Genomic DNA, 25362 nt, shown 5'->3' with positions numbered 1-25362 from the left:
CATGGTTTAATTTGACAGGGGGGGATACGGGGATGGACTGAAGAAGGACTCCCGGATCCCAACACTGCAGCTGTGGCAAACACACACAGTGAATACAAGGGCTCCTTCCAGACCGAACCTGCCCAAGGACAGGGACGGCTGTGGGGCTCTGGGGCGAGCCCAGGGCAAGAGGAGGGGTTCTATGTGGAGGCGGATGGAACGGGGTGAGATCACAGCCCCGTTACAATGGGCTTTGACCACCAGGAGGCAGAGCTGGAACACGAGGCTCATTCGCCGCTGTTCCTCGCTGCGAGATGGAGCAGAGACCCCCACTCCGAGTTCGAGAGGCTTGGCCAGAGAGGCGCGGAGCATCCCGCACCCCCACGGCCCCGCAGGGGCCCGGCGAGGTGCATGGGGTGCAGCCCCAGCAGGGGCCCGTGGGCTCAGCTGAGGATCCTTTTGCCTCCGTCGTGTCACCTCAGGACGAGGATCCCCTGAGCTACATCGACACCTGCTGTGCATGCAGACCGCAGGTAGTGTGCACTCTGTGCTTCCATGGCTGCCCCTGCCCGGCTGTGCCCAGAGGGTGCCGGGGTCCCCCGATGCCAACCCCTGTAACTCCCCTCCTGTCTCAGACACAGGAACAGAAGCTGCGCTTTCTGGCCTGCGTCCGCACTGCCTGCACAGCTGCCATCACGGACAGCGTGGTCCACAGCCAGCTGTGTGACTACGTGCTGAAGGTGGTGCTGTGCATTGAGGTAATGGAGCACTGCAGGGCTGGGCTGAGGGCACAGCCCTTCCACTGCAAGGTCACTGGGGAGCCCTGAACGAGGGCCAGGACTGGGGGCCTGGATGGGGTGCTTGGGCTCTGCACACAAAGCAGGGCACACTGCACCATCCCATCCCATCCCATCCCATCCCATCCCATCCCATCCCATCCCATCCCATCCCATCCCATCCCATCCCATCCCATCCCATCCCGCTGTGCCCACAGGCGCTGCTGCAGGAGGAGCCCGCCGAGCACCTGGACACGGAGCTCCGGCAGCAGGCCATGAGCACCATCGCCGCCATGAGGTACCGCCCCAGCACGGCTTTGCCAGCGTGGAGGCATCGGTCCCAGCCGGGGCCCTGAGCGGGACAGGCTGCAGGGCACAGGGTGCTGAGCGGAGCATCACACCTCTGCCCTCTCTCCCCTCGCAGTGGAGCATGGCTGCTTCCAGAGGAGAAGAACGGTCTCCTGCGTGCCTGCCTCGGCAGCGTCCTCCACCTCCCTTGCTACGAGGACGACGCGGACCTGGATGCGGCACTCTACGTGGAGGTGCGCATCAGCTGAGCCCTGGGGATGTTTCCTGGGCACCAGCACCCGGGATGCCCCTCTGCTGCCAGCAGGACGCAGCAGGGCAGGCCGCCCTGACCCCTGTCCTCCTTTGCAGACCATGGAAGCCCTGCACCACCTGCTGCAGGTGCTGGTGAGCAGCGCTGGCCGCTTTGTCCTCGTGGAGCTGCAGAACATCATGGAGGTTTGGATGTGGCAACGCTGGGGTTTGCGGGGATGGTTCAAGGCCACAAAGGAGGGATCCACACGAGGTCCCCCCAGGGCCTGCTGCGGGCAGGGGGTGCTGGCCCAAAACTAGCCCGTGTGGTGTTAGAGGGATGGGTGGGGAGCAGCGGGAAGATGGCAGGGCTGCAGCAGGACAGGGACGCAACCACCCACCCCGCTGCAGCTGGGGAGCAAGGGGAAGGACGAGTGCCCCGTGCTGTGGGCACAACAGCAACTTTTCTCTCCACAGCTCCTGCTGCCCTTCACCACGTGCCAGCTGGCGGCCGTGGAGGAGAGGGCTGTGGTGTGCATTGCCAGGCTGCTCGCCTTCAGCAACACCTGCGTCTTGCCTGAGGTAGGGAGTCCCGGCGCGCTCAGCTCTGGGACCACATCCTGGCTCCCCAGCCAGAGCCCACCTGTGTGCAGGCTTGCACAGAGCCTGGGCTGGGCCCTGCTGCCCACTCAGCCGTGCTGCCTCTCTCCCCAGCTGTGCACCTGCTTCGTTGGAACCGCGGTGTTCCAGCACAAGTGCCAGGAGAACCAACGCTTCCCCGTGCTGGGAAAGCTGGTCGGACACCTCATCCTGTCCTGCACTTCCACGGATGACAGGACCAGAGATGAGGCGATTAATGCTGTTCATCAGCTTTTCATCTTCATCGCTGCCCCAAGTGAGAGGAGTTGTGTTGGGCTAGGTCCCTCCAGATGCCCAGACCCCTCACTGACACCGTGTGTGCTCCTGTCCAGGACTGCCATGGCAACCGGAGGAGCGCACAGTACCACAGCTCTGGGACAGCCAAACTTCGCTCCACCAGGAGGTTTCCCGTGAGGACAGAGCCAGAAATATCTTCGAGGTACAAAGAGCAAACCCTGAGCCCACAGGAGAACCCAGGCCTGCAGTGTCAGGAAGAGTGCACGCACTGTCCCCGAGCAGCCCTGGTGCCTTTGGGGCCCTCACGCTTCATATCCCTGGCATCACCCAGCACAGCCTCTGCTCCCAGTTCTCCTGGGACACCTGCACAGCTGAGCAGCCAAGCAGAGGATAAGTCATCCCTCCTCTCCTCCCTCCCACAGGTCCTTCTGAAATACCTCCTGTACCCTGAAAAGGTCAACATTTTACTCACAGCCATTGAGAGCATGAAAGCACCGAGCCTCCACAGCACCCAGCTGGCTGCCCACATGGTGGATGTGCTCGCAGGAGAGGCTCGCTTCCCTCCACAGCAGGTGGGAACCTGCTGCTGCCTCTGCTCCAGCCCTGGGGGCTCTGCTCCATCCCTGGCACTGCGCTTGGCCGGCAGGCAGCAGTGGGGATGGCAGCAGGGCCCTGCTCTGGTGCCATCCCATTCTCACCCATGCTCCCCCCCTCCAGGTGCAAAAGATTGTGAAGGCGATCCACAGCAGCCTGCCTTCCATCAAAGCCAAGCCAGCTCTTGAAAGCCTGAGCAGGGCCTTGCTTGTGCTGGCCAGCAAATTCCCAAAGGAGATGGTCAGCAGCCTGCTGGTCTGCTCTCTCACCTGCTCCAGGTATGGGGCCACAGCCCTCAGGGCTCCTCTCCCCCCCCCTCCCCACCCCACGGCCGTCAGCCAGGCAGGAGCAGCCACGCTGACAGCCCTGGGGACCTGCAGAGTTGCTGTCACCATGTGGAGGGAAATGCTCTCGGAGTCTTCAACCGTGAAGACGGTGCTGCAGGAGGTGTTCCAAGTGCTCATAAACCACACTCTGCAGCACACCTCCCCATTCATCAAGGAGAGGCCACGTGTCCTTGCCCTGGCCGTGAGTTCCTCATTCACCCAGCTGAACCCCAGCTGAGTCCCCACTCCCCTTCCCTGTCCACCCCCGAGCCTTCTTCCTGCCCTGGGATGCATCCATAGACCTGCCTGGGGCTCTGGGGGTCTCCCTCCCCACCCCTCCCTTTCTCCATCCCTACACTTCTAGAGACGGGGTGGAAACCCAGGGGACAGGGCAAGAATCATATCCGGGTGCTTTCTGCAGGCAGCAAGGATCCTACCAGAGATACTCCAGCTGCCTCTGGTCCTCAAGGAGGCTGAAGCCATCTTCCCCCAGCTCTTCCCAGCCCTTCTCCTGCAAGTGTCCTTCACCACGGAGCTGACGCTGCAGGAGGTGGAAATCTTCTGGGAGGGGCAACAGCAGCACCAGCTCACTCCCATCAGGTGCCACATCCCCGTCCCCCTGCTGCACCCAGGGACCCGGTGCTGGGGCTCCTGATGTGACTCGCACCCTTCTCCACCTGCAGGTCCGCGGTGCAGTCCTTGAAGGTGCTGCTCTGCAGCGTGGGCCTCCAGAAGCAGATGGAGGCCATCCAGGAGCAGGGGGGCTGGGACGCGCTTCTCAGCACTGTGACCCACCTCCAGGGTGTGCAGGTGGTGGCCAGGTGGGAGCCCTTCCTTGTGGTGTCACGGGGGTCCCCAGTTCTCAGCCAAACTGCAGCCACAGCACCAGAGCCTGTGGCCCCTGCAGCAGTGGCAAGAGGGCTGCACAGCCAGAGTTGCGTCTGCCTGGTTCAGGGCTCACGGTGCCTTCTTATCCCTGCAGGGTGATGAGGGAACTGCCTGCTGCTCTGCGTGACCCCATCTTCCAGCAGCTGGTTGAGCTGCTCAGCACCAACTTCTACTCCTGGGATATGGTGGCCATGGTCTTCCTCGTTGAGGTGAGCAACAGCTGCAGAAGCAGAGAACACTGGAGGCTGCAAGGCCACTGGCAGCACGAGCCCTGCTGCCTCCCTCGGGGCCTGCTGTCTTTCCCCAAGCTGACTGTTAGATCCAGCACTAAGAGCCACGTGTGTTGTTGCAGATGCTGGAATGCATGGACCTCAGCAAAGAGCTGCACCGCATCATAGGAATCTTTGCCCACTATCTGCAGAGCAAGAGGGTGGGCATGCAGCAGCTGGTGCTCAGGGGCATCCTGCAGCTCAGCAAGAGGCAGGACACGGTGAGCAGGGGTGGCCAGGAATGCCACAGGTTGGGCTGGGCCTGCCATGGGGCTGTAGCGGGGCCATGTACAACTCGGCAACTCTTCAGGCAGTGAGGAGCTGGTGCGCTCTGCCCACCCCATCACTGCCTGCTATTCAGGGCTGGTACTGGAGTAGCCTTGCCCTCATTACGCTTGCTGCCGTACCTAAAGGATGGGGTGTTTTTCCCCACAGGCAAGGACAATGATCATCTTCCTGCCGTGCATCATGGAGCAGCTGCAGGATGCAGATAGTGACATCCGTGCCACGGCCCTACCAATATTCAGCAACCTGCTGCACCTCCTGAAGGAGGTTAAGCTCAGCGTCATGGCTCTGGAGCTGGCCGGCAAGCTCCCAGCTCTGCTTAACGATGTAAGGATGATAGGGAGTCCAGCACACGAGGGATGTGGCTGCCAGCCCAGCGTGCCCATGCCTGCTGCCTTGTGACAGCGCACCAGGGGACTTTCCTGGCCGCTCACCAGGTTCAGGCACTGCGTGGTCCTGGGCAGACTTTCCGCTGGGCAGAGCTTGCACACTTTGGAGCAGTTCTGAGGGCATCCTCAAGATCTGCATCCTCTCAGCTCGGAGATTTTGCCCCCACTTCACTGGTGGTGCTGTCCCTGCTTGCCATGGACTTGGAGCTGCTGACACAGATGTCCTTCCTTCCTCCTCCACAGGAGTCCGGCACGGTGCGTCAGCTCTCCATCGACTTCTTCCTCAAAACGCTGAGCTTTGTGGAGGGCCAAGAAAAGAGGAAGATGCAGAAGACGGTGTGCAGGAACCTGGTCCTGCTGTATCTACACCTGCACGATGAGGAAGAGAACGTGTCCAAGGTGGGAATCAGGTTCATCTGGGGGAGGGTGATGCTGCTCCCGTGGTGCCCCCCATACATCAAGAGTACTGCAGCCCACAGCAGCATCAGCCCCTGCTGCTGCATCCTCCCTGCAGAGGGGCTCTGGGGACACGGGCTCTGCGGCTGCTCGGGCTGAGGTGCTATCTCAGCTCTTTGGCAGGCCTCCCAGAAAGCCCTCCTTGGTGCTGCACGGTTCCTGCGCTGGAGGAAGCTGGAGCACCTGGTGCAGACAGAGCAGTTCTGGCAGATCAGCGACTGCATGGTGTGTATGCGCAACAGTATGCCCATTCCCACACCCCAGGACAGGGTCGGGACCAGCCTGCACTGACCTCACATTCTTCCCTCTTCAGCTGACCAAGAGGAGGAGACAGAGTGCAGCGCAGGACTACCTGGGCGACTGCCTGCTCTACCTGCAGAGCCTGCAGGAAACCCTGCGACTGGAGGCCGTGAGGTTCATCGGTGAGCCACGAGGCTGAGCTTCCCCCATCCCCGGCCCTCCATGCTGCACCCACGGAACAGCGGGGGTCGCTGACGGGGCTTTGTGTTCGCAGGGCTCTTAGGGCGGCACATGAGGGATGAGCAGCGGGCTGACAGAGAGCACATCTACCAAAGTAAGCCAGGGAGTGGGATGTTGGGGCAGCCAGCAGGTGACATGCCTGTCCCTCGCTCCCTCCTGCCAGAGGGGAGAGCTGGGTCATCATGCCTCTCTGTTCCTCTTATCGCAGGCCTTCAGGGAATGAAGCATGACCCCAGTCCAGCTGTCGCTTCCTTGGCCCTTCAGACGCTGAAGATCCTGAAGGAAACGAGGCCACATCCACAAGGAGCCATTGGGCAGCTCTCCACCAGGCTCCGTGGCACATGGAGGAGGTGGCGCTCCTCCCGGGCAGACAGCTGAGCGCCCTGCAAAGCTCCCAGCATCTCCTGCCTGCTGCTCAGCCCCACTCCTCGGGCACATCACTTCCCTTTGCCCCATCGCCCGCACAAATTGTGCTTTTGGAAAGTAAATGGGAGTCGTTAGGACTGGCCCTAGTATCCAGTTTTCATAGTGACTGGGCCCGTGTGCTGCTTTGTAACCTGTTATACTGCAGATAACAGCGGAGCGACATAATGGGAGAATTTCTAGCATTTCCAATGCAGTCTCAGGAACTGCAATTATTAGGAATTATCCAGGTTATTATCCAGTGTGCTTCTATTTTATTAATAAATTGGATGTGAATCAAATAGGATCTAATGTTACCAATGCTGGAATCTATGGGAATAGGCATTTGATGTGTTAGTAATGCTGGTTACAATGCTGTTAGCCTACCAATGAGCCTTTTCTAAATTGGAGAAGACAAAACCTGGACAGAAATCTCGGGTGAAGGGGATGTTCCTGTATCATAGTGTGATCACTTCCTTTCAGCCCGCTCATCAGGATTTGTAAACTATGACCGTGCATCACTTGAGACAAAGCTGTTGGGTGCACCTGGGCTGGAGTCAGGGAGGTCACAAGTACCTGATGGGGGCGGTCACATGTACCGGTATATACTATTTGTTGCAAGGCATTAAATTCGTTCTTTTGGCATTACGCACTGTGTGTGAGTCTCATCTGTTCCCCATGTGCGGAGGCACGGTACTTTCACACGCAGCCTTGACTTGTCGCCGGATTTGGAGGCGACAGTTAAGAAAACATTTCTAACAGAACCAAACATTTCTAACGGTACCACAGTGATACCAGAAAGCATTTCACCCCGTCAGCTCTGTCCATTGGTACCAACTCCTCACTGCCATTGGAAGTGAAGATGCTTCTAGAGCTGTCTCAGGACCTGTGGAGTTTGCTATGTGATGACAGTGAAGTCTTCATGCTGTACGTCTCAGCACACTCGGCATTTCCTGCTCCACTCAAACCATGTGAAGGGAATGCTGGTTGTTACAACGTGCTGCTCGTATGCTCTGAAGTCACATCTTAGACCAGCAATACGACATGGCGCCCTTAGGAAACAAAATTCAATGCTTTATTGCTTCTGAGCATTGACATTTTCAATAAATTAAATCAACACAAAGGTTTATAACAAACACAAAAAGGAGCAACCAGATGAAAAACCTCGTTGTAAGAAAAAGCAGCATTTTTTTAATCCAAAAGCAAGAGATCCAACACGCACAAACCCAGAAGGAAATCTCATTCAACATACACAACGTTCCACTTTGCAGAAAGGCGAGACAAATCTGCTCATAACTGCACTGATCACCTCAGGTAGGAACAGAACAGCAGTGAAGTCAATGATATTTAACTCTACCTTCTGGAACTTGGACGTGACTGTAATTCACAGCTGTTGTTCGGCACTGCTCAAAAACCCACCACACTTCTGTCTAGAGAAAAGCTTCAGAGCATTTCTGACAAGCTAATCGATTCTCTCCTTACATGAATGATGCTGACAGAAGTAAACTCACACAGCCAGCTTGGACTTGGACACGCTGCATATTCCAGTAGCTTCCCTGCAAGTACCAGAACTGTCTGTTTAATGCTTCTCACTTCAGGGCACCGATAACTCAGGTTTTTCTGCGCTGCATTACGTTCCACTTTGGTACTGGTTTCGTGCTTGGTCCTCGCTCCAGTGTTTGCTTCAGGTTTTGGTTCTGGTTTTTGTTTTTCAACATCAAACCATTTCTTTGCTAACTTTTTCAACAGCCCACCATCCTCAATAAGGGTATTCTTAATTACATGTTAATTAAGACGTAAGCCATACAATGCCTTCATATATGTCTCCCTACCAGTAAGAATGGGAGCTCCCCACATTAATTCTGGCCATCAGTTCATGTCAGGCAGGTGCACTACAGACCTTCATCACCAACAAGGCTGTTGGAAGAAAAGCTAAGAACGAATGATGCATGAAGAGAAAATTACTCGGCTCTCTTTCACTGTACAGAGTAGTTTAGTCAGCAACCACTTATACTGTCACTATCAATACTTCCAACAAACTCATGTGGAAACCTTTATCCAGGCAGACCCGTGCAAAGAATACAACCCTCCATAATTGCAGCCACGAACAAGAATTATTCTGCCCACGAGCATTTCATGTTCCTTTCTTCATATACTGGGAGAGGAACTGGCTTCTGACAAAGTGGACCAGCTTGGTCTCTGTGCAGAACATGGTAATGGTGGTAGCTGCAAAGCACAGCGCCCCAATGCTGATGTGAATCAGCCTTGACATCCAACCCTTATCGCAGCAGAAGAATGCCTAAAACAAAGGAAACCAGCAACTGAAGGAAAACCAGTTGGCACAAGGTAGGCCAGCTACATACATGATAGATGTTGTTGTTTTATTCCCCCTGCACTGCTTTTTTATTTTTTTAACCGAATCTTTAGTGACCATTTCTTTGCACTATCACCATCAATTACCAAGAACTAAGAATGTGGATATACAGATGGCCAGCAGAACTGTCTGACTCATTAGGTACACAGTTCTCTGCCACCTGGAGAAGGCAAGCAGGCACACATCTGAAGATCAATATAATTGCATGTCTTTGTTTCATTTTTAATAGATCTATACGCAGCCTTGCAAGATGTAATGGAAATCTCCAAGGCTATGGTTGTAAGCCTTTCCTGTTGATAATATTTCTTTCCTTCTGGTAATGAAGCCATCTGACAAACCTCCGCAGTGAAAGGAACATCCCGAGGCAGATACTTACCTCTGAATAAACAGTAATTCCTCCACTTATGACATAAGCGAGTATTAAAAACGGTGAGGGAAGCAAGCCTGTCAAAGGTCTGTAGGAGCTTTCCTTGAAGTACTCATAGATGTACTGGATGCTGTGAGCAATGCGAATACCCATATTAAAGCAGTTGGCAAGGATGAAGCCAACACTTCCGTGCCAGCGGGTCAAGAAATAAGAGATGCACAGGAACACGAAGGACAAGGCCAGCATAACAAAATTGTACCTAGGAAGAAGAAACAATATAAACAACATATGCAGTTGCACTATTTAATTACTAAACTCATTTTCAGAAGATAAAAATCCATTCGCTTTCTAAAACATGGGAGCAACAACTCCTGTCATCTGCTAACAGCCGGCAAGGCTGAGAAAAGAAATGCAGCACAAGAATGAAAAATACGTTGAGTAAACTAAACCAACAACTACTTTAAGTGAAGGAAATTCTATCCTACTATTCACCTGTGCATTCACTTCAGAAAACCTACTAACAATAATTAGCAGTATCAAACACTGAGGACTTTTTCCTTCTCTATTCGGTACTGAAGAACAGTAACGCTCAATAGGGTGACACTTAGTCCTGCTCCAAGCAGTGGCTTTAAAGAGAAGATCACACTTGGAAAGGGGGACAAAAGCAGTCCTTGCACATCTAAAAAGAATTGCTCAATTGCTAAACTGCTAAAAGAGGATCTCTTTTAATTAATGACCTAAAAAAAATAAAGGCCTAATTAATTTGGAACAGAGCTGTAATAGACAACAGCCACAGAAGTGAAACAAGTCCGATGGCAGCCATCAGGTTGCAGTGCCAACACACCACAACAGAGAACCAAGAAAACATCCAGGCTGCAAAACATCACAGGAAGTCATCTTGTCCAGAGCTCTCCTCAAGGCCGATAAACCACTGAACTCATGTCATCCCAAATGTGATCTATAGAAACTGTGACTGAGAAGTTTTAACAGCTGCAAGACTTTAAGGAGTTTAACATAACAGTCCACCTTAAAAACTGAAGCTTCTATTCACGTACATGTACAGAAAATAAGACTTCACATTAAATTACTTTCCCAGTTTGCTGTGTATTAAAAGCTAATAACCTTGTCAGTTCGGATCCTTTTTACCCAAAGGTTTAAACTAAAGCTTTTACATCGAGGTCTGCACACAGTCCTTAAAACGACTGCAAAAAGAAACTGCCTTCTCAGTAACAGAAAAGCATTTCCAAGCGAATATCCAAGCAGAACAATTGTTCCCCATTTGCATGCTTAACTCCATGCAAATCACACACAGATGCACTGGGGGTACTCCTCACCTGTCCACTTCTTCTTTGCACATCGAAGCAAACGTGAAACATTCTGTTACTCCATTGACAGCAAGAAATAGGACATACAACGAGTAGCACCGGAGAAGATCGGGACCTACAACAAAATAAAGACAGCAGCATTACAAGGATAAAGAGATCATTATTTCTTTTATAAAGCCACAGTTTCATACTCCACAACAGAAGCTGTAACATTATCACCGATGATAACAGCAACTTCTGTGTCCCTTTGAGAAGCTTCTGGTCTGGACATCTTGACAAGATGACAAACAGAATAAACAAAGCAAGGGGAACCCAAACACAAAGTACAAGGCAGCAGCAACTATTAATGTAACAGACAAGATCTCCTCCACAAAAGTGGTGGTTGTATTTATTGGGCCATAAGCTGGTACACGTGACACAAGTCAGGAAAAGCCAATGCTTTATCCTTCCTTCCTTGTAAACCTCCTAATATTGTTAAAACTACTGCTGGGCTACATTCCAGCCTCTGCAAGCATCCCTGCAGGTAACTTTGGGAGCTGTGGTGCTACAGTTGGAATATTCTAAATGCATGCATCTACAGGAGGGCAAAGCAATCAAATAATTCTACCAGAATGAGGCTACTTGAAGCACCTTTTAAGCTGAGCTGATTTTTTTCAGACAGAAAGCTGACCGAGCCAAGAGCTCAGAACAGAGCTGAGAAACCAAAAACACAGCTAAAGCTTTTTACCTGTTCCAGAACTGAGCATTGAACCTCCATAAATATCCAGAGCCAGCTGAGAAAAGGCACATCCAAAAACAGCAATGGTAAGGCCAATCAGAAGCACCAGCTTCAACAGCAGTTCTAACACATTCGAAGCCATAGCAACATCATCCTGGAGAAAAAAACAGAAACAAAACAACAAAACCCAGCAGTCAATTACACGAACTAGAACCAGCACAACTGCTGCTGTCACCAAGAAAAACTGTTCCAGGGGGAAAAAGTCCACTGGCACAATGCAAGGCACAGCCAAGACTATTTTTTGGTATTGACACACCTACACACTTGGTCCTGGCTTCCAGCTGTGCTCAGGTATTCTTATTCTCTTCCGTATTATATGCAGAACTCTCAACAAAGATCAGCCATTGACAGCTCTGTTTCAGGGCTTAAGGAAAGGGGCAAACAGCAGCCAGTAAATAGCAAAGAAAAGCACAGCATTTGCCCAGGGCCACAGCCTGAATCACCAAAAGGGCCACGTCTTCATTGTTACACTGGACTACAAGTTTCGCCACAGCATAAGGAGCCACTTGTGAGTTCTGTACATGGTAAGATGCAGCTGCCCACACCCCTCATGAGGAGTCAAACCTCCTGCCAGGTGCACGGGATAAGCCCACACACAAACACACCATGAACACTCCACGTCAAACACACACACAGGTACACCTCTGTCAGCCTACCATTAACGTGAGACACGACACTTGGCTGACTGGGACCTTCCTATCTGACCAAGAATTTCTTCTAGAGCATACAGAAACCTCTCCTTCATGTAACCATCGTTACTGCGCAAACAATCCCAAAGCTCAGCCAAAACACAGCTGTCTTCCTCTGGAAAGGGCACCCTCTGAAGCGCTCAATGCTTACCAGCCTGTTGTATTTTCAAGTCAGTCAAATATTGTCAAGTGCCACTTATTTGCTGGAAAGAGATTGAACCTACAGTAATTGCCTCAGCACAGCTGCACAGACATGGTGCACAAGCACCATGCTGTTGGAGTAGAGGATTTTAACTTCAATTACCAGACAATGCAGCATTATGTCATTGCACCTCGTAACTCCTACTTCGCTACCTTTTTATCCATTTGCTTTTTGTCCAGACTCCTTCGGCATGGTCTCCACTTCAAGTTTCTTTCCAAATATCTTTACACTCAGTAATTTAAACACATGTCAGTCACACTCCTGATACAATTGATCTATGTGGAGAGTGTTTATGCAGAATGGCTTCATGAGAAAGGACATGAAGAGATTCCACTAGTTAAATTGTAAAAGAATGAACGTGATTAAAGACAAAGACGGTTTATCCTAGGGACGGTCACGAGCTAAGCAGCTGTGGGGAAAATCAGTATGTGAAAAGACAGGGTATGTAGCTAAAGATGAAATATGTATCTAGAAGCAAGGACGGCTTAAGGGAAAAGCAAGATGTGTAGCAAGGTGTAGACAAAGCTGCAAAGAAAAAGTATCTATAAGACTAACCACAAAGGTCAGATGAAGTAATGTCTAATTCACCAATCCTGAGCTTAACTTTTGCAATATGCATGAACTTATTACTGATTGTATAAATGAGATGCTGTAACACCTAATAAACGAGGCTTGTTGACCATGATAGCATGAGACTTGTCTCCCGCGGTTACTTCCAACAAATGGTGTTTGATAAATGTGATCAGTGATAGCTTGTCCAGTGGGAGAATGAGCAATAGCTGTAGTATGTTTAACACACCCTTCTTGGAGGAAAGTTTGAGTGGCCTTAGAGGTATATGCAGGCCCATTATCTGTTTTTGTAGTATGTAGGATTCCCATAGCGGCATAAGCAGATAACCAGTGTTTACGGGTGTCATGACTGCATTCACCTGTATGTGCTGTGGCAAATATGTAAGAAGAATGAGTATCTATTGTTACATGTGCATTTTTTACACGGCCAAATTCAGGAATGTGAGTGACATTTGTCTGACACAGTTGAAGAGGTGCTGTGCCACATGGATTTGTCCGAGTCTGAGGCAAAGAGCTATCAGTCAAATTATGTAGCTGATATTCAGTCATAAACACGGTGTATTGCATAGGAGAGAGGATCATTCTTAACACAGTTTTCCAATCGTGAGGGGTCATAGCATAAGTGTCACTGTTTGTAACCAAAAGATTGTATGTAAAGGCTGACCGAACTCTGTATGTTCTTATTGACTCCCTTAGCTCCTTCACTGCCTCATAAGGCAGGGATTCCAAATGGGGGACCTGATTAGGAAAGGTTTGCAACGTGTCAGCATCACCCCTTAATATTGTTTCTTCTCTGCATTGCTCTAAGACATCACAGTACGCTGTAGGGAAATTTGTCATTCCTGCTTCCTTCAAAGTATCATCAGGAGGAAATGCGTCCGATTCTCTTTCTGGATCTACTGGACCTGGGTCACAACAGTCCCCTGGATTCAGTCCATCCGTGTCTTTAACCACGTTACACACGGGCTGCAGAGACACAGCCGCGCAGGACGAGGGAGGGGCGGCATGGCGAGGCGCAGAGAACGACGTGGGCGAAGCAGAGGGCGGGGGTGCTGTAGAGACCGACAACGCGACGAGCGACGTGTGCGGGGGGGCAGGCGGCCGCTGGCTGGGAACGGCAGCTTGTATCGGAGCGCGGCCGCTGTTCTTTCGTGCGCTGCTTCTCACGTTTCCCGACTTCCTATAGCATACAGCAGCGTTGTGGGTGTTGGATTGACACTTGCTGCGCCAAATCCCAGTGGCTTGGCACTCGTGACGGATGTGGCCAGTTTTTCCACAACGGAAACATTTCATGAGGGAGCTGATCTGCGAGCGTGGGCTTGTAGCGACTGCAGCTTGGAGGGGTGCAAGGGCTGCTAACACTTGATTCTGAGAAGCCTCAGCCTGTGCCTTTAATCCTGCCCCTAGCTCTTTAATAGCCTCAACTATGAAAGCCTGAGCCCCCGTGGGCACGCTCGATAATCTGTCTAACGCCTCCTCTATTGTCCAGTTACTCCTCAAAGTACTTAGAATGCCATGAGCTGTAGCATTACAATTCTGAAGTGCACAATGTTTTAGCATTATTTCCCTCATGTACTCTGGTACTCCAGCCTTCTCTATGGCTCCAGCTACCTTATCTAGAAACACTCCAAAATCCTCATTTCTTCCTTGCTGGATTCCCATATAAGACGACAGCCCACCTGGTGCCTTGATCTTATCCATAGCCTGCCTGGCCAGATACATTGACTCTCTACATTTAGCTGGTCCTAATAAAGCCTGGGCCTCCGTCCGGATGAAAGGACCCACCCCTAAAAGTTCTTCAACGGTGACATTATACAAGGGATCTCCGGGCTGCCTAACTATCGCAACTCTCTGTTGGCACATCTCTTCCCAATAAGCATTAAATAGCAGTTGTTCGTGCTGCGAAAAAATCAACCTAGCTATAGCCCCACAATCAGATGGCAACAAAACCTGAGTACTCCAGATATAATCCAGTATCTGTCTCGCTGGCTCACTTTTTACTCCAAACTGACTGACCGTAGACCGCAATTGTGACAACAACTTCCAATCTAAAGCACTGATAGCAGCCTGTGTCCCGCCTGCGGCATTAGGCGAATACCCCACCGGCAGCACCATCTGTTGCACCGCTTCCAACGCCTCACCGTCTCCCGTCTCTAAACAAGCCCGCGCCAGCGCAGCCCAAGCCCCCCCCCGCTCCCGCGCGACGGCCTCCGCCAGGTCACTCTGTGCCCCAGGGAGCGGCTCATTGCAAAGGGGGGTCGAGGGGGCCGGCTGTAGCGCCATGGTCGATGCAGGCGGCTCGTCTGATACAGACGTGCCGGGAGACGGAGACGGGGCACTCGGCTCCACAGCCACTGGCAACTCAGGCTCGGCGGCCGGCGGCAACTTTACGGTGGACACTGCAGGGGGCCCCGGGCAATCTGACCATTCATTATAATTCTTATTCCTCTCCTGCACAGCACTAGCTTTCTCTACCGCTTCCTTTTCTGCCTGATATTGCAACAAATCATTATAAACCACACGCCACCACTTCCCGCATTTTTTAGCCGTTTTCTCTCCATCTATCATTCCCTGAAAAATTGCATCTCCAAATTTACGCCACTCAGCAAGATCATACACTAAATGCGGATTCTGAAATAACCCTTTAGCATACCCATACACTAATAACTTAGGGAGTTCCTTTTCCAAGTCTACCCCCTTAAACTGTCTCCGCTTAAGAAAAGCGGTGAATAAATTATATGCTGCTTGCCTGTCCATTTTTACTCACGTCGGTACCGTTGCAGCCCTCCAGGCTTCGGCAGCACGTGTCGGTCGAGCCCACCTGTGTGGTCACTCGAGACGCGGAGCTCCAATTTTAGCTCTTTCGTCGTCCGTCGGGCTGTGAAATCCGGACCCGAACCCAACGCAGTTCTTCACCCGTGGCACCCTTTTTTCCTTATCACGTCGGGGTCACCATTTGTTGGAAGTAACCGCGGGAGACAAGTCTCATGCTATCATGGTCAACAAGCCTCGTTTATTAGGTGTTACAGCATCTCATTTATACAATCAGTAATAAGTTCATGCATATTGCAAAAGTTAAGCTCAGGATTGGTGAATTAGACATTACTTCATCTGACCTTTGTGGTTAGTCTTATAGATACTTTTTCTTTGCAGCTTTGTCTACACCTTGCTACACATCTTGCTTTTCCCTTAAGCCGTCCTTGCTTCTAGATACATATTTCATCTTTAGCTACATACCCTGTCTTTTCACATACTGATTTCTTCTCAGCTGCCTAGCCCGTGATCGGCCCTAGAATAGACCGTCTTTGTCTTTAATCACGTTCATTCTTTTACAATTTAACTAGTGGAATCTCTTCATGTCCTTTCTCATGAAGCCATTCTGCATAAACACTCTCCACATATATGGGAGACACACTGCAAGAAATATTATGTAAGGTTTTGCGTGTTTTGTTTGTGCTGAATTTTTTGAATCATGTTCATAGAGATACAGCTTATGTGGATCGTCATTTTGAGGCTTCCCCAGTGCTAAAGGAACAGCCTATGGTTAATGTTTGGAATATGGCCACAGGACTTTGGGACTGTCCTCTACTACTGACAACTTGGGGTTGTGAATATGCTCATATTTCCACAGGGACTGGCCCTGTGTGGGTTCCAGCATGATATGTTCGGACTCATCTGAAGGCAGAAAATAGCATCCAGCCTTTATAGTAATTGTGATTGTGTGTTTCTTACTTAGTGGTATTGCTTTGTAACTTGCTGTGTTATAGATAATATTACTAATAGTTTGACATAGTGTGTGATTTTCTGTTTTACCAATGCAGTCTCAAGATTTAGAGTTTAAGGCATTAGCTAGGATGTTGTGTGCTTCTTCTATTTTAGTAATAGATCAGATGTGTATTAAACAGGATTTGATGTAATCAATGCTAGAATCTACAGGAATAGGTCTTTTAATGTTTTAGTACTGTTTGGTTATGATATTATTAGCCTATTAATTAGCTTTTCTTAATTTGCAAAGACAAAACCTGGAAAGGAATTCTAGACAAAGAGATGACCCTGTATCATATAACGGATACCTATTTTACATCCAATTAATTGGGATCTGAAAATATAACCATGCATCATTTTAGACAAAAGTGCACGCTAATAGAACTAAATTTGATGGTTTATTCTGTTTTCCAAGCAGGTGTTCCACTTGGGCTCTATATCACGCACTGGCCATGCGGATATGGTGTACAACTGGAAGAAATCCTTCAGACCCTGAATGCAGGAGAGAATCTGTGATGGGTGAGAGAGGAAATGTGCACCTTGAAGCAGGGGACGCCCTGCTGGCACTACCTGTCGCATCCACCACCAACATGGTCTGCTGTTTCTCAAGGGTCAATAAGTAATAATGCCCTTAGTGATACTCTAGTACATTTGTCCTCTAAAATTGGTTCTATTTGACATGCTACTTCATTAAATTGCACAATCATTAATCAATTATTAGCCCGGATAACTCAGTTGGTAGAGCATGGTTATGAACATCTTAAAAGCATTTATTGCACAAATTTTAGTGGTCATTAAAATCAATATATCAGAGTATATGAAAATTGAAGACTTTTCCTGATCAGTTACAGATTAACACAATGGGACCCTCACGGATTTATTTTTAGGTTGAAGAAACTTAGGTTGCAGTACAAACATGTTTGTTCTTTTTAGTAGGTTTAACAGTAATGTTGTTATGTTGTATTTGACTTGTCTCTTTTTTCACTTTTAGAGTATTGTCAATCGAGGTCTTGATTGAGTTATAATAGTTATGTCATTAATATAAGTAGTGTTGTTATTCTATAGGCAGTATCTTGGAATTGTTGTAATACAAGAAGAATTTTATGGAGCAGCAGTCATGGATCGAGATGAGAAGTTCACAGAGCAGCAGCTATGGAGCAGGATAAAACTACATGAGAACTAATTGAACAATTGAACTGAATTGCTTGTTAAATATGATTAATCGGTCGTTGAACTGAGCCTTTTCATTTTAAAAGAAAACGGGGGAAATGTGGAGAGTGTTTATGCAGAATGGCTTCATGAGAAAGGACATGAAGAGATTCCACTAGTTAAATTGTAAAAGAATGAACGTGATTAAAGACAAAGACGGTTTATCCTAGGGACGGTCACGAGCTAAGCAGCTGTGGGGAAAATCAGTATGTGAAAAGACAGGGTATGTAGCTAAAGATGAAATATGTATCTAGAAGCAAGGACGGCTTAAGGGAAAAGCAAGATGTGTAGCAAGGTGTAGACAAAGCTGCAAAGAAAAAGTATCTATAAGACTAACCACAAAGGTCAGATGAAGTAATGTCTAATTCACCAATCCTGAGCTTAACTTTTGCAATATGCATGAACTTATTACTGATTGTATAAATGAGATGCTGTAACACCTAATAAACGAGGCTTGTTGACCATGATAGCATGAGACTTGTCTCCCGCGGTTACTTCCAACAGATCTCCAACAGAAGGTAAGCATTTCATGTGGAACCAATACTAACAAACGTACCTGCTTCTGATCCTTTACATTCTTCCCTCTTTCCAATACTTGAGCGAAAAAGACATAAAAACTCTCTTCAATAGGCAAAAAGATGAACCTGGCCACCAGCGACCCGAGATTATTCACGATATCATACACACCTTCACAAACAAAACACACCAACAAGCTGTCACTTTTTTTCTGGCACAAATTCCTATTCCACATTTCTGATAAACAAAGAGAGAACCAGTGGAACTTAATGCAGCATTAGAGCAAATCTAGCAATAGCCCCAGACACCCCCAGGCAGCCCCTTCAGTTCTTACTACAGAGGAAGATAAAAGATCCAGATGCAAGAGAATCAGCCTGTGGCGCAGCCAGTGCTGTCACCTGAACTGCTGCTGCCATTCATTACTCTGTAAGGACACTGCTTTTATGGAGCACATTCAGTTGGAGATGTGATGCTACAAACAACAGTGTTCCTGCTGTAACAGCTAACAGACTGCAAAGGAAGACAACAGGGCCAAGAAAATGAAGAGAAGGAACTGCAATGTATCAGATACTATGCTGCCTCCTTCCAAGTTTTTAAAACAGAAACAAGACGCACAGCAGAAGAGGCACAACTGCCAAGTTTTGATCCAAGGGAGAAGCATTCCTTAAATCCACGACCCTCAAACAAGTTGCTCTGGTTTTGTTTCTTGTTTTTTGGTGTGTGTTATATTTAATAACCATTTACCCATCATTCTCTGAAATGCACCTCAACGTCCCAGCGCCACTGAAATCCTCCAACATTTTCATGTTATTTTCAAATGGTTTCTAATATTTTCAGTATTTTCAGAAGCAGACAAAAAGGAGCAACTAGAAAATGATGTCATTGTTGCACAGCATCGCCACACTCACCCTGATCGCCAAAGTTTATCACATTCAGAAAAGTCATCACGTATCACTCACCTGAAGTTGAAAACACAGAAGTAAGGACAAACCCCCACATCTCTCCCCGTGTGTGTCCAGGCCCTGCTAACAGGACACATTCCAGAGACATGTCCAGCAGGACGGTACAGTTCTGATCCTCCACAAACCTTCCGTAACTGCACCTGGGTTGCCAACACCTGCTGGTGCCGCTCTGACCACCATCCCCTCCCAGCCTTCCCAGGCTCCTTGTCCATTTTGTGACCTGTATCCACTTTCCTTCCCCCAGCATTCCCACACATCGAGCCTCACCCTCTATCAAAATCTGCTTCAGGAAGGACTGTTTGAAGAAGCTCCAAGTCAGCCATGCTTCCTTCCAGTTAAGGAAAGCCTGCAAAATCAAAGAAGCAGCGTCACCCTGGTCTGGCTGACTTTCTCCCTTGTGGAAAATCACCATCTTTGCAGATACACAAAGGAACTGCATAAGTTTTCTACAGAGTAAATCACTCAACAGTAACCAGAGAGGGGGAAAAGTTGTTTAGCAGACCAATATAACTCTGCCCCTCACAGTACTGTACATCTTTCAGTGCTCTTCAAAGCACTCCTGCAAGCCTCACAAGACAGAACTGCCTTCATGTCCTCAATCTCTCAGTCTCTTCCTCATCTTTGCCTTTTCATTTCTTTCTTTGCCCCATTTCCTTTTTGGAGGACATCAGAGATCTGAGTATCTGCAGGACGCTGTGCACCACCACGTTCTGTCTGAGGAGAAGTTGAAGTACCAGCTCTGTAAGACAACCCTGGATTCTCTTCTACCTGATACCAGCTCACTCCCTTTAACACTGTAAATGTTCCATCTCCAATCAACAGATGAGGCAGCCAACGAGGCCCAGAAACAAAGAGCTCCAGGTTCACTGTGGTTTTCTGACAAGGATTTGAATGCAACAACTGTGAATGGAATTTTATACAACCATGCTTCCTAACCAGCCATGGTGTCCAGGAGCAGAAATAATCTCTCAGTCACTCCATCAACTCCAGTTTTCAAAGCGCTCTCGTCAAAGACTTAAGAATGAACTGTGTGACCCACCTTATCCGCCATCCAGTTAGGTAACAGGCCTTTCATTCTTGTAATCGGAAATGACTTCTTTGTTGCTTCAGGAGACCCCAAGAACTTTGCAAAACAAACCACATAGCACAGCACCAGAACACTGGTGTACAAAAGCTGGAAAGACAAGGAAGGAAAAAAACAAAGAATGAGTGAGAACTCAGTGAGAAGTGAAGGCAGTTCTTCCTCCTGTCAACTCTGAACCTAGCTGAAGGCGTTACTGTAACTCCCCTCCCCACACACAGAGTACTGTTGATTTAAATTCATTTTAATCAGCAGATCAGCATCACAGCCCTCTGCCCTCAAGAACAGCTAAAGCACACACAACGTAACAACCTTATTCACAAAATGTACCTTTAGGCACACAACAAAGGTGCCCATTAAACTGACTGGGCTCAACGCGCCAAGTAACGTCTATCACCAAAATCCTTCACATTTAAACCCTCACCTCGGAGGAACATTCTCTCACCTCCTCAGTGTTATCTAGCAGGTTAAATGTCACAGACAGCAGCAAAGAACATTTCAGAGCAAGAATTTATATACAGAATACAGGAAACTTACCTGAGCCAAGGAAAAAATGTGAAGGCCCCATTGCGGATAAAGGATGACTAAGATAACTGTCAAAGTGCATTTTGACACTATCGAAAGGCTTTCAGCAATTACCTTCAAGAAAGAGAAAATAGACAACGCTCATTTTTGCCAGCTTAACCACCTACAGGAAGGCAAAGCACTCCAGTTTCACACACACAACCCACAAAGGACCTGTAAGGCATTCACAGTCAGCGTGGCTACCACAGTTCTGCTGCTGCATTGACCACCTCACGCTGCAGCATCTCTGCACATTCTCAAGTCTTATAGGGCACTTTTCCCCCATCACACTGCCCCGCTCCCTTGTGTGGGACCCACATGGGAGTAAATCCTGCTTGGCACAATCGTGACCCCAGCTGCTGCATTTCACAGCCTCACACCGACAGTGAAAAGCAGAAGTGTGGAAGGCGTCTGTGCCTCCCTCTGAGCAACACTTGTGATTATACATTTAATGAGCATTAGGGAGGTAACTTCTAAACAAATTAACTTCCTTTTTTAAACAGGAGCAAATTAACGTTACAAATACATTATGACTACATCGTACAGCACGAAGCAACCCATAGCTTCATTTGTTTTTTAAGCACCCCTGAACATGCACAGATCCAGTTCAGGAATCTGGTCTTCATTTCCATTACGTCACTTTTTCAGCACGAAGTTTCTCCGTCCCACACAGCCCTATGCTCACAGCTTCCCTACTAACCTTAAGCCTTACAAACAGGTGAGCCTGGGCTAAAACCCAGAATGGCTCCCCTAGAAGCTCAACAACTGCAGAGAGGCCAAACGCCACCACGCCAGCCTGATAGTGAGGAACCACGGATGGATCCGGAACTTCAAGTACGTGCAGCCAGACGAAGCCCAGGAAAACAGACCAGAAGACACCAAGAGGGACTCTAAAAAGTTAATGTAAAAACAGTCAGGTTTCCTTCAGCAGAAAAAAGAACAAGAGAAAATCTGATTCAAATTTCCCACGCTGCTGTACTTTACGTATGTCGAAAGAGATCAGACAAACTCATTGCTATTGTAGCTACAAGTTTTGGTGTAAAACCTGTCAGTGCGAGCTACTACTTGCAGCTATGAGTCTGACAGCCCCAATGTAACTGTTACAGTGAGCCTTCCAGGCAACGGCAGTGGAGTCAGCAGAAGAAAACATGCACGGCATGCAGTGCAGACACGGGCTGCAGACACGGGCCGCCTCGTGCAGGTCCCGCTGCAGGACCCGCCGCCTCCTCTAGCCGGAACCAGGAGTGAGCTCTAAAGCAAAGCGGAGCCGCTCTCACGTCAGCCACAGCAGGTTGATGGTCGCGGCCCAGCTCCGCTCCGCGCCGCCGCTCAAGCAGGCCCTGCGGAACGCCTCCCTGGCCAGGAACACCGCGGTGGAATAGAGCAGCGTCAGCCTGCGGGAGACACGACGGGACACGGGGTCGGCCCCGCTCCGTGCCAAGGAAACCCGGCCACCAGAGGCGGTTCCCGGCGGCTCCCATTGCCGGGGCAGCGCGGCGTCACCTCACGCTGACGACGCCGAGGAGCTCCCTGGACAGGTAGCGCAGCGTCAGCGCGTTCAGCCCGAAGGTGACCGCCCGGAACAGCACCTGCGGGGGAACAGGGGAGGAAAGCGCTGCCGGGGGGCCAGGCCGGCTCCCGCGGGCGCTGCCCAGGAGGGCGAGGAGCGGGAGGAGGCGGGGCCGGGGGTCCCGGGTCGGCCCGCACCTGCAGCAGGGCGCTGGACGAGGCCAGGCGGGCGGTCTGACGGAGAGCACCGACGGCCGCCATGACACCGAGCGACCGGCCGGAAGGACGGCGTCGCGCCGCGATGACGTCACGAGGGGGCGGACGGCAGCAGAGCTGAACCCGACCCGTGTGGTGCCTGTCAGCAGGTGGCGGCGGGGTGACACAGCGGGGTGTGCAGCGATACAATGTACGGCCTCAGTGTGCGGGGAAATGGCAGCCAGAGGCGTCCAGCTCCACTTGTGAATGTGGATGGAGCACAAGCAGCGCGTGTGAGCGCAGTGATGTGGTGCATTGCAGCACTGGGGGCACGGACAGGAAAGAAAAGCCCCAGATCTGGCCATGCAGCTTTTAGCAGCGCCGCATTCGGCTCTTGTTCTTTGCTGGCCAAAACACGGAGCTGCTGGTAGTGACAGTGCTGAGACACGGCGCTTTGTAGCTGACACTGCTCCACACAACTGTGCTGTTGTGCTCTTTGCACCCGGTGCAGTTCCCATGGAAATAAACGGCAGGCATTACTTTTGGAGCAGCCCGTACAATACAACTTCACCACCTCATTTTATCTGTGCCTTATCATCCTACCTAAAATGTACGACTCTTTTCTGAGAATCCAATAGTACCGAAGGTTCATCGTAAGAGACACTTCAGGAGTCACCTCAGGCTGTTCTAAGCGGTAGAACACTCCCATCGCATCCTGAGGAATGTGGAGAGGTTCAAAGAAGAGGCTCTGACCCCACGTCTGAGGCTAAACCAGCACTGACATCCTCCGTGCACACCATACTCCTAACATTCCATGTCTGATGTGGAGCAAACTCCTGTCCATCCGCACACAAAACCTGATGCGATCAATTATGCTGAAAGCACAATACAGAAAGCAAAAACCTGTTCTCTGTCTGTGGCGAACCTGAAATCTTTCCAACAGAAACAGAGCCCCACAGCATCCCTATGGGAGCAGCAAGGCACAAATGCCACTTCTGACTACTGCAGTGACACCATACCCCGAGCCTGTGACTTGAATCACTTCATCCTCTCACAAACATTACATTGTACAGAACGAAACCCCGTAATGTTGTCAGTAACGTTTCCGAAGGGTATATGCAGGTTCACTGCAGCCTAGGAGAGAGCTAGCCAGGAAACCATGAAGTCAGCCTTGCTTTTTTATTGAATTATGGCAGTTTTCCAGACCTTTGTGTGATTATTAAAACAAAAGAGAGAACTGTGGTGCTTAACAATGAGATCAGATCAGCGGTACAGAGAGTGGAATGTGTAATTTGCAACAGGGGAGGCCCAAAATCAGACTTGCCTTGTTAAACCATACAGATAAAAGGGTGAGCAGCCCTTTTCACTGTGCAACACTGGGTTTTTCAACCAAATCCATGTGAGGCTGCTATGAGCTTTGCGTGTCATTTTCTTGAAGCACATGACGACTCACCAATAAAAAGTGAACTCATTCAGTCTGCTGGCTGTTTTGCAGCCCAGGCTTACATTTGGTCCCTTTTTACCTCTGAGCCAAAGTCTAGCATCGTTAGCAAGAGGCCAAGCTAAGACATTTACTTACACGCAATACCATTTAACCACGTTAATAATGCAGGACATCAGGTGGTTCCAGCTGGGTAGTGCAGTGAAGACATATCAGCTATTTGCTCAGAACTGAACTGAGAAAACAGAACACTTCATCTTTGCTAACACCATCGTTACTGTCCGTGTTCTACACACAGAAGGTGTGCCCACGTGAAGAACACGCTCTGTGCTAACTGTGGGGCACAGCACACTCCTCGGTGGCTGCTCCTGCATTGCTGAAGGAAAGCAGTCTTTGTTAGCAGATCTTTTGCTTGGAAGACAAACCAAACAGTTACTTACACCAGAACACAGTAAAGCAAAAAGAATAATAAAGTTACTTGAAAAGTGATTGTGCAGAATGGACAAGGGAGAAATGCTCAATACTTGCAGAAGTAGAAAGAAAGGTCCTGAAAACAAGGGAGAATTCTGGCATCACTTATTTTAAAAGAATGGTGACTCAGTATTTAGAAAAGAGGTCAGCCACTGGATTTCACAACCACATGTGGAGAACACTACAGAGGAAACTGGATGGGTCTGCCAAAGCAGTCAGTGTAGGGCCGAGAGCTGCCTCCCCCACACACACCGAGGTGGATTCAAAACAAAAAAACACAGAACTCTCCTCTGCAACTATTTCTGAAGTGTTTGACCAGCAGAGTGCAAAAACCAGCAGCACTGAACTGCTACAGGGACCGAAATGTGCTGACATCACCAGAGCCAGGTGGGCAAATCCGAGACAGCTTCGTGTGTTACTGCCCATCCTGTACCCAGCTGTGCATAAATAGGAAATGTCAGTCTAACTATTCCAATGCAGTCTGTAAGGTGAACAGACAACACGTGGAAAAGAAGGACTTCCCAGTCTTCTCCTGGAAGTGAATGAGAGGAATTTTATGGACAACAAGGAAAGCATATTGATAGTCAGAATGCTTGTACAGCACATGCATGCTATAAACTGCACTGTATTCCACGATACTGTCTCATCCTTGTTGCTCTCCTCTGGTGTTTTCAGCCTGGGTAACGTCAACTGAAGCAGCACACCTTACAGCACACACCGACATAACTAAACACAAGTCACAAATAAGGGAGAAGTGGAGCAGATCATTCCTTTATAAGATTAAAAAACCATCCTGGGGATTTTCTTTGAAACTTATGCCATGCGGTTCCTGAACTTCCTTTTCATCCCAATGGTTCCCAAACACTTTGTCCTTCACAAGACCGTCTTCCCCCCCTGGGGAAAACACAGCATTTCCACTGCTCAAGCATTACAGCTGGAAGGCACAGGACAGGAATTAAAGCACACTTCACTAAGTGAAACTGTTAACTGCATTTAGAGACTGAAATAATGCAGAAAGCCTAAAAGAATGAATGTCCTCTCCTTGCAGAAATGGATGGAGGTTTCAAGAACCAAAGCTCACCATCTG

General features: G+C 49.4%; 2 protein-coding genes across 2 annotated transcripts; one reads left to right on the top strand and one right to left on the bottom strand.

Annotated features, from left to right (window-relative positions):
• Positions 1–225: 225 nt before the first annotated feature.
• On the top strand, positions 226–6905 carry LOC146756149 (maestro heat-like repeat-containing protein family member 7). Its single transcript, XM_085524814.1, has 21 exons — positions 226–381; positions 462–737; positions 974–1053; positions 1180–1297; positions 1413–1499; positions 1770–1874; positions 2007–2187; positions 2264–2370; positions 2591–2740; positions 2886–3040; positions 3143–3290; positions 3510–3688; positions 3772–3909; positions 4071–4185; positions 4329–4466; positions 4681–4857; positions 5163–5318; positions 5499–5600; positions 5689–5797; positions 5890–5949; positions 6064–6905. The coding sequence occupies exons 1-21, from the start codon at positions 226–228 to the stop codon at positions 6231–6233; spliced, it is 2907 nt and encodes a 968-aa protein (XP_085380940.1). The 3' UTR covers positions 6234–6905.
• A 405-nt stretch (positions 6906–7310) lies between these two features.
• On the bottom strand, positions 7311–23907 carry LOC146756148 (man(5)GlcNAc(2)-PP-dolichol translocation protein RFT1-like). The gene is made up of 12 exons (XM_085524813.1): positions 23887–23907; positions 23005–23078; positions 22367–22523; positions 22163–22248; positions 21937–22053; positions 21360–21549; positions 20633–20734; positions 20054–20188; positions 11051–11195; positions 10333–10438; positions 9008–9257; positions 7311–8556 (listed from the first exon to the last, which is right to left on the bottom strand). The coding sequence occupies exons 1-12, from the start codon at positions 23905–23907 to the stop codon at positions 8392–8394; spliced, it is 1548 nt and encodes a 515-aa protein (XP_085380939.1). The 3' UTR covers positions 7311–8391.
• Positions 23908–25362: the final 1455 nt, after the last annotated feature.

Source organism: Coturnix japonica, chromosome 28 (assembly GCF_054131305.1).
Source record: "Coturnix japonica strain WE chromosome 28, WE-NBRP24, whole genome shotgun sequence".
Lineage (NCBI taxonomy): Eukaryota > Metazoa > Chordata > Aves > Galliformes > Phasianidae > Coturnix > Coturnix japonica.
Note: the sequence above shows the minus strand (reverse complement) of the source record. Positions and strands in the feature narration are given on the sequence as shown.

Coding starts and splice junctions, on each gene's coding strand:
- LOC146756149 (XM_085524814.1), top strand. CDS start 226: ATGGGCTTTGACCACCAGGAGGCAGAGCTGGAACACGAGGCTCATTCG. Junction 1,054..1,179: donor AGCACCATCGCCGCCATGAG/GTACCGCCCCAG, acceptor CTCCCCTCGCAG/TGGAGCATGGCTGCTTCCAG. Junction 3,041..3,142: donor TGCTCTCTCACCTGCTCCAG/GTATGGGGCCAC, acceptor GGGGACCTGCAG/AGTTGCTGTCACCATGTGGA.
- LOC146756148 (XM_085524813.1), bottom strand. CDS start 23,907: ATGCTAGACTTTGGCTCAGAG. Junction 20,735..21,359: donor ACCTGTTTGTAAGGCTTAAG/GTTAGTAGGGAA, acceptor TCTTTCTTGAAG/GTAATTGCTGAAAGCCTTTC. Junction 11,196..20,053: donor CTAACTGGATGGCGGATAAG/GTGGGTCACACA, acceptor TTTTTTCTCCAG/GATGATGTTGCTATGGCTTC.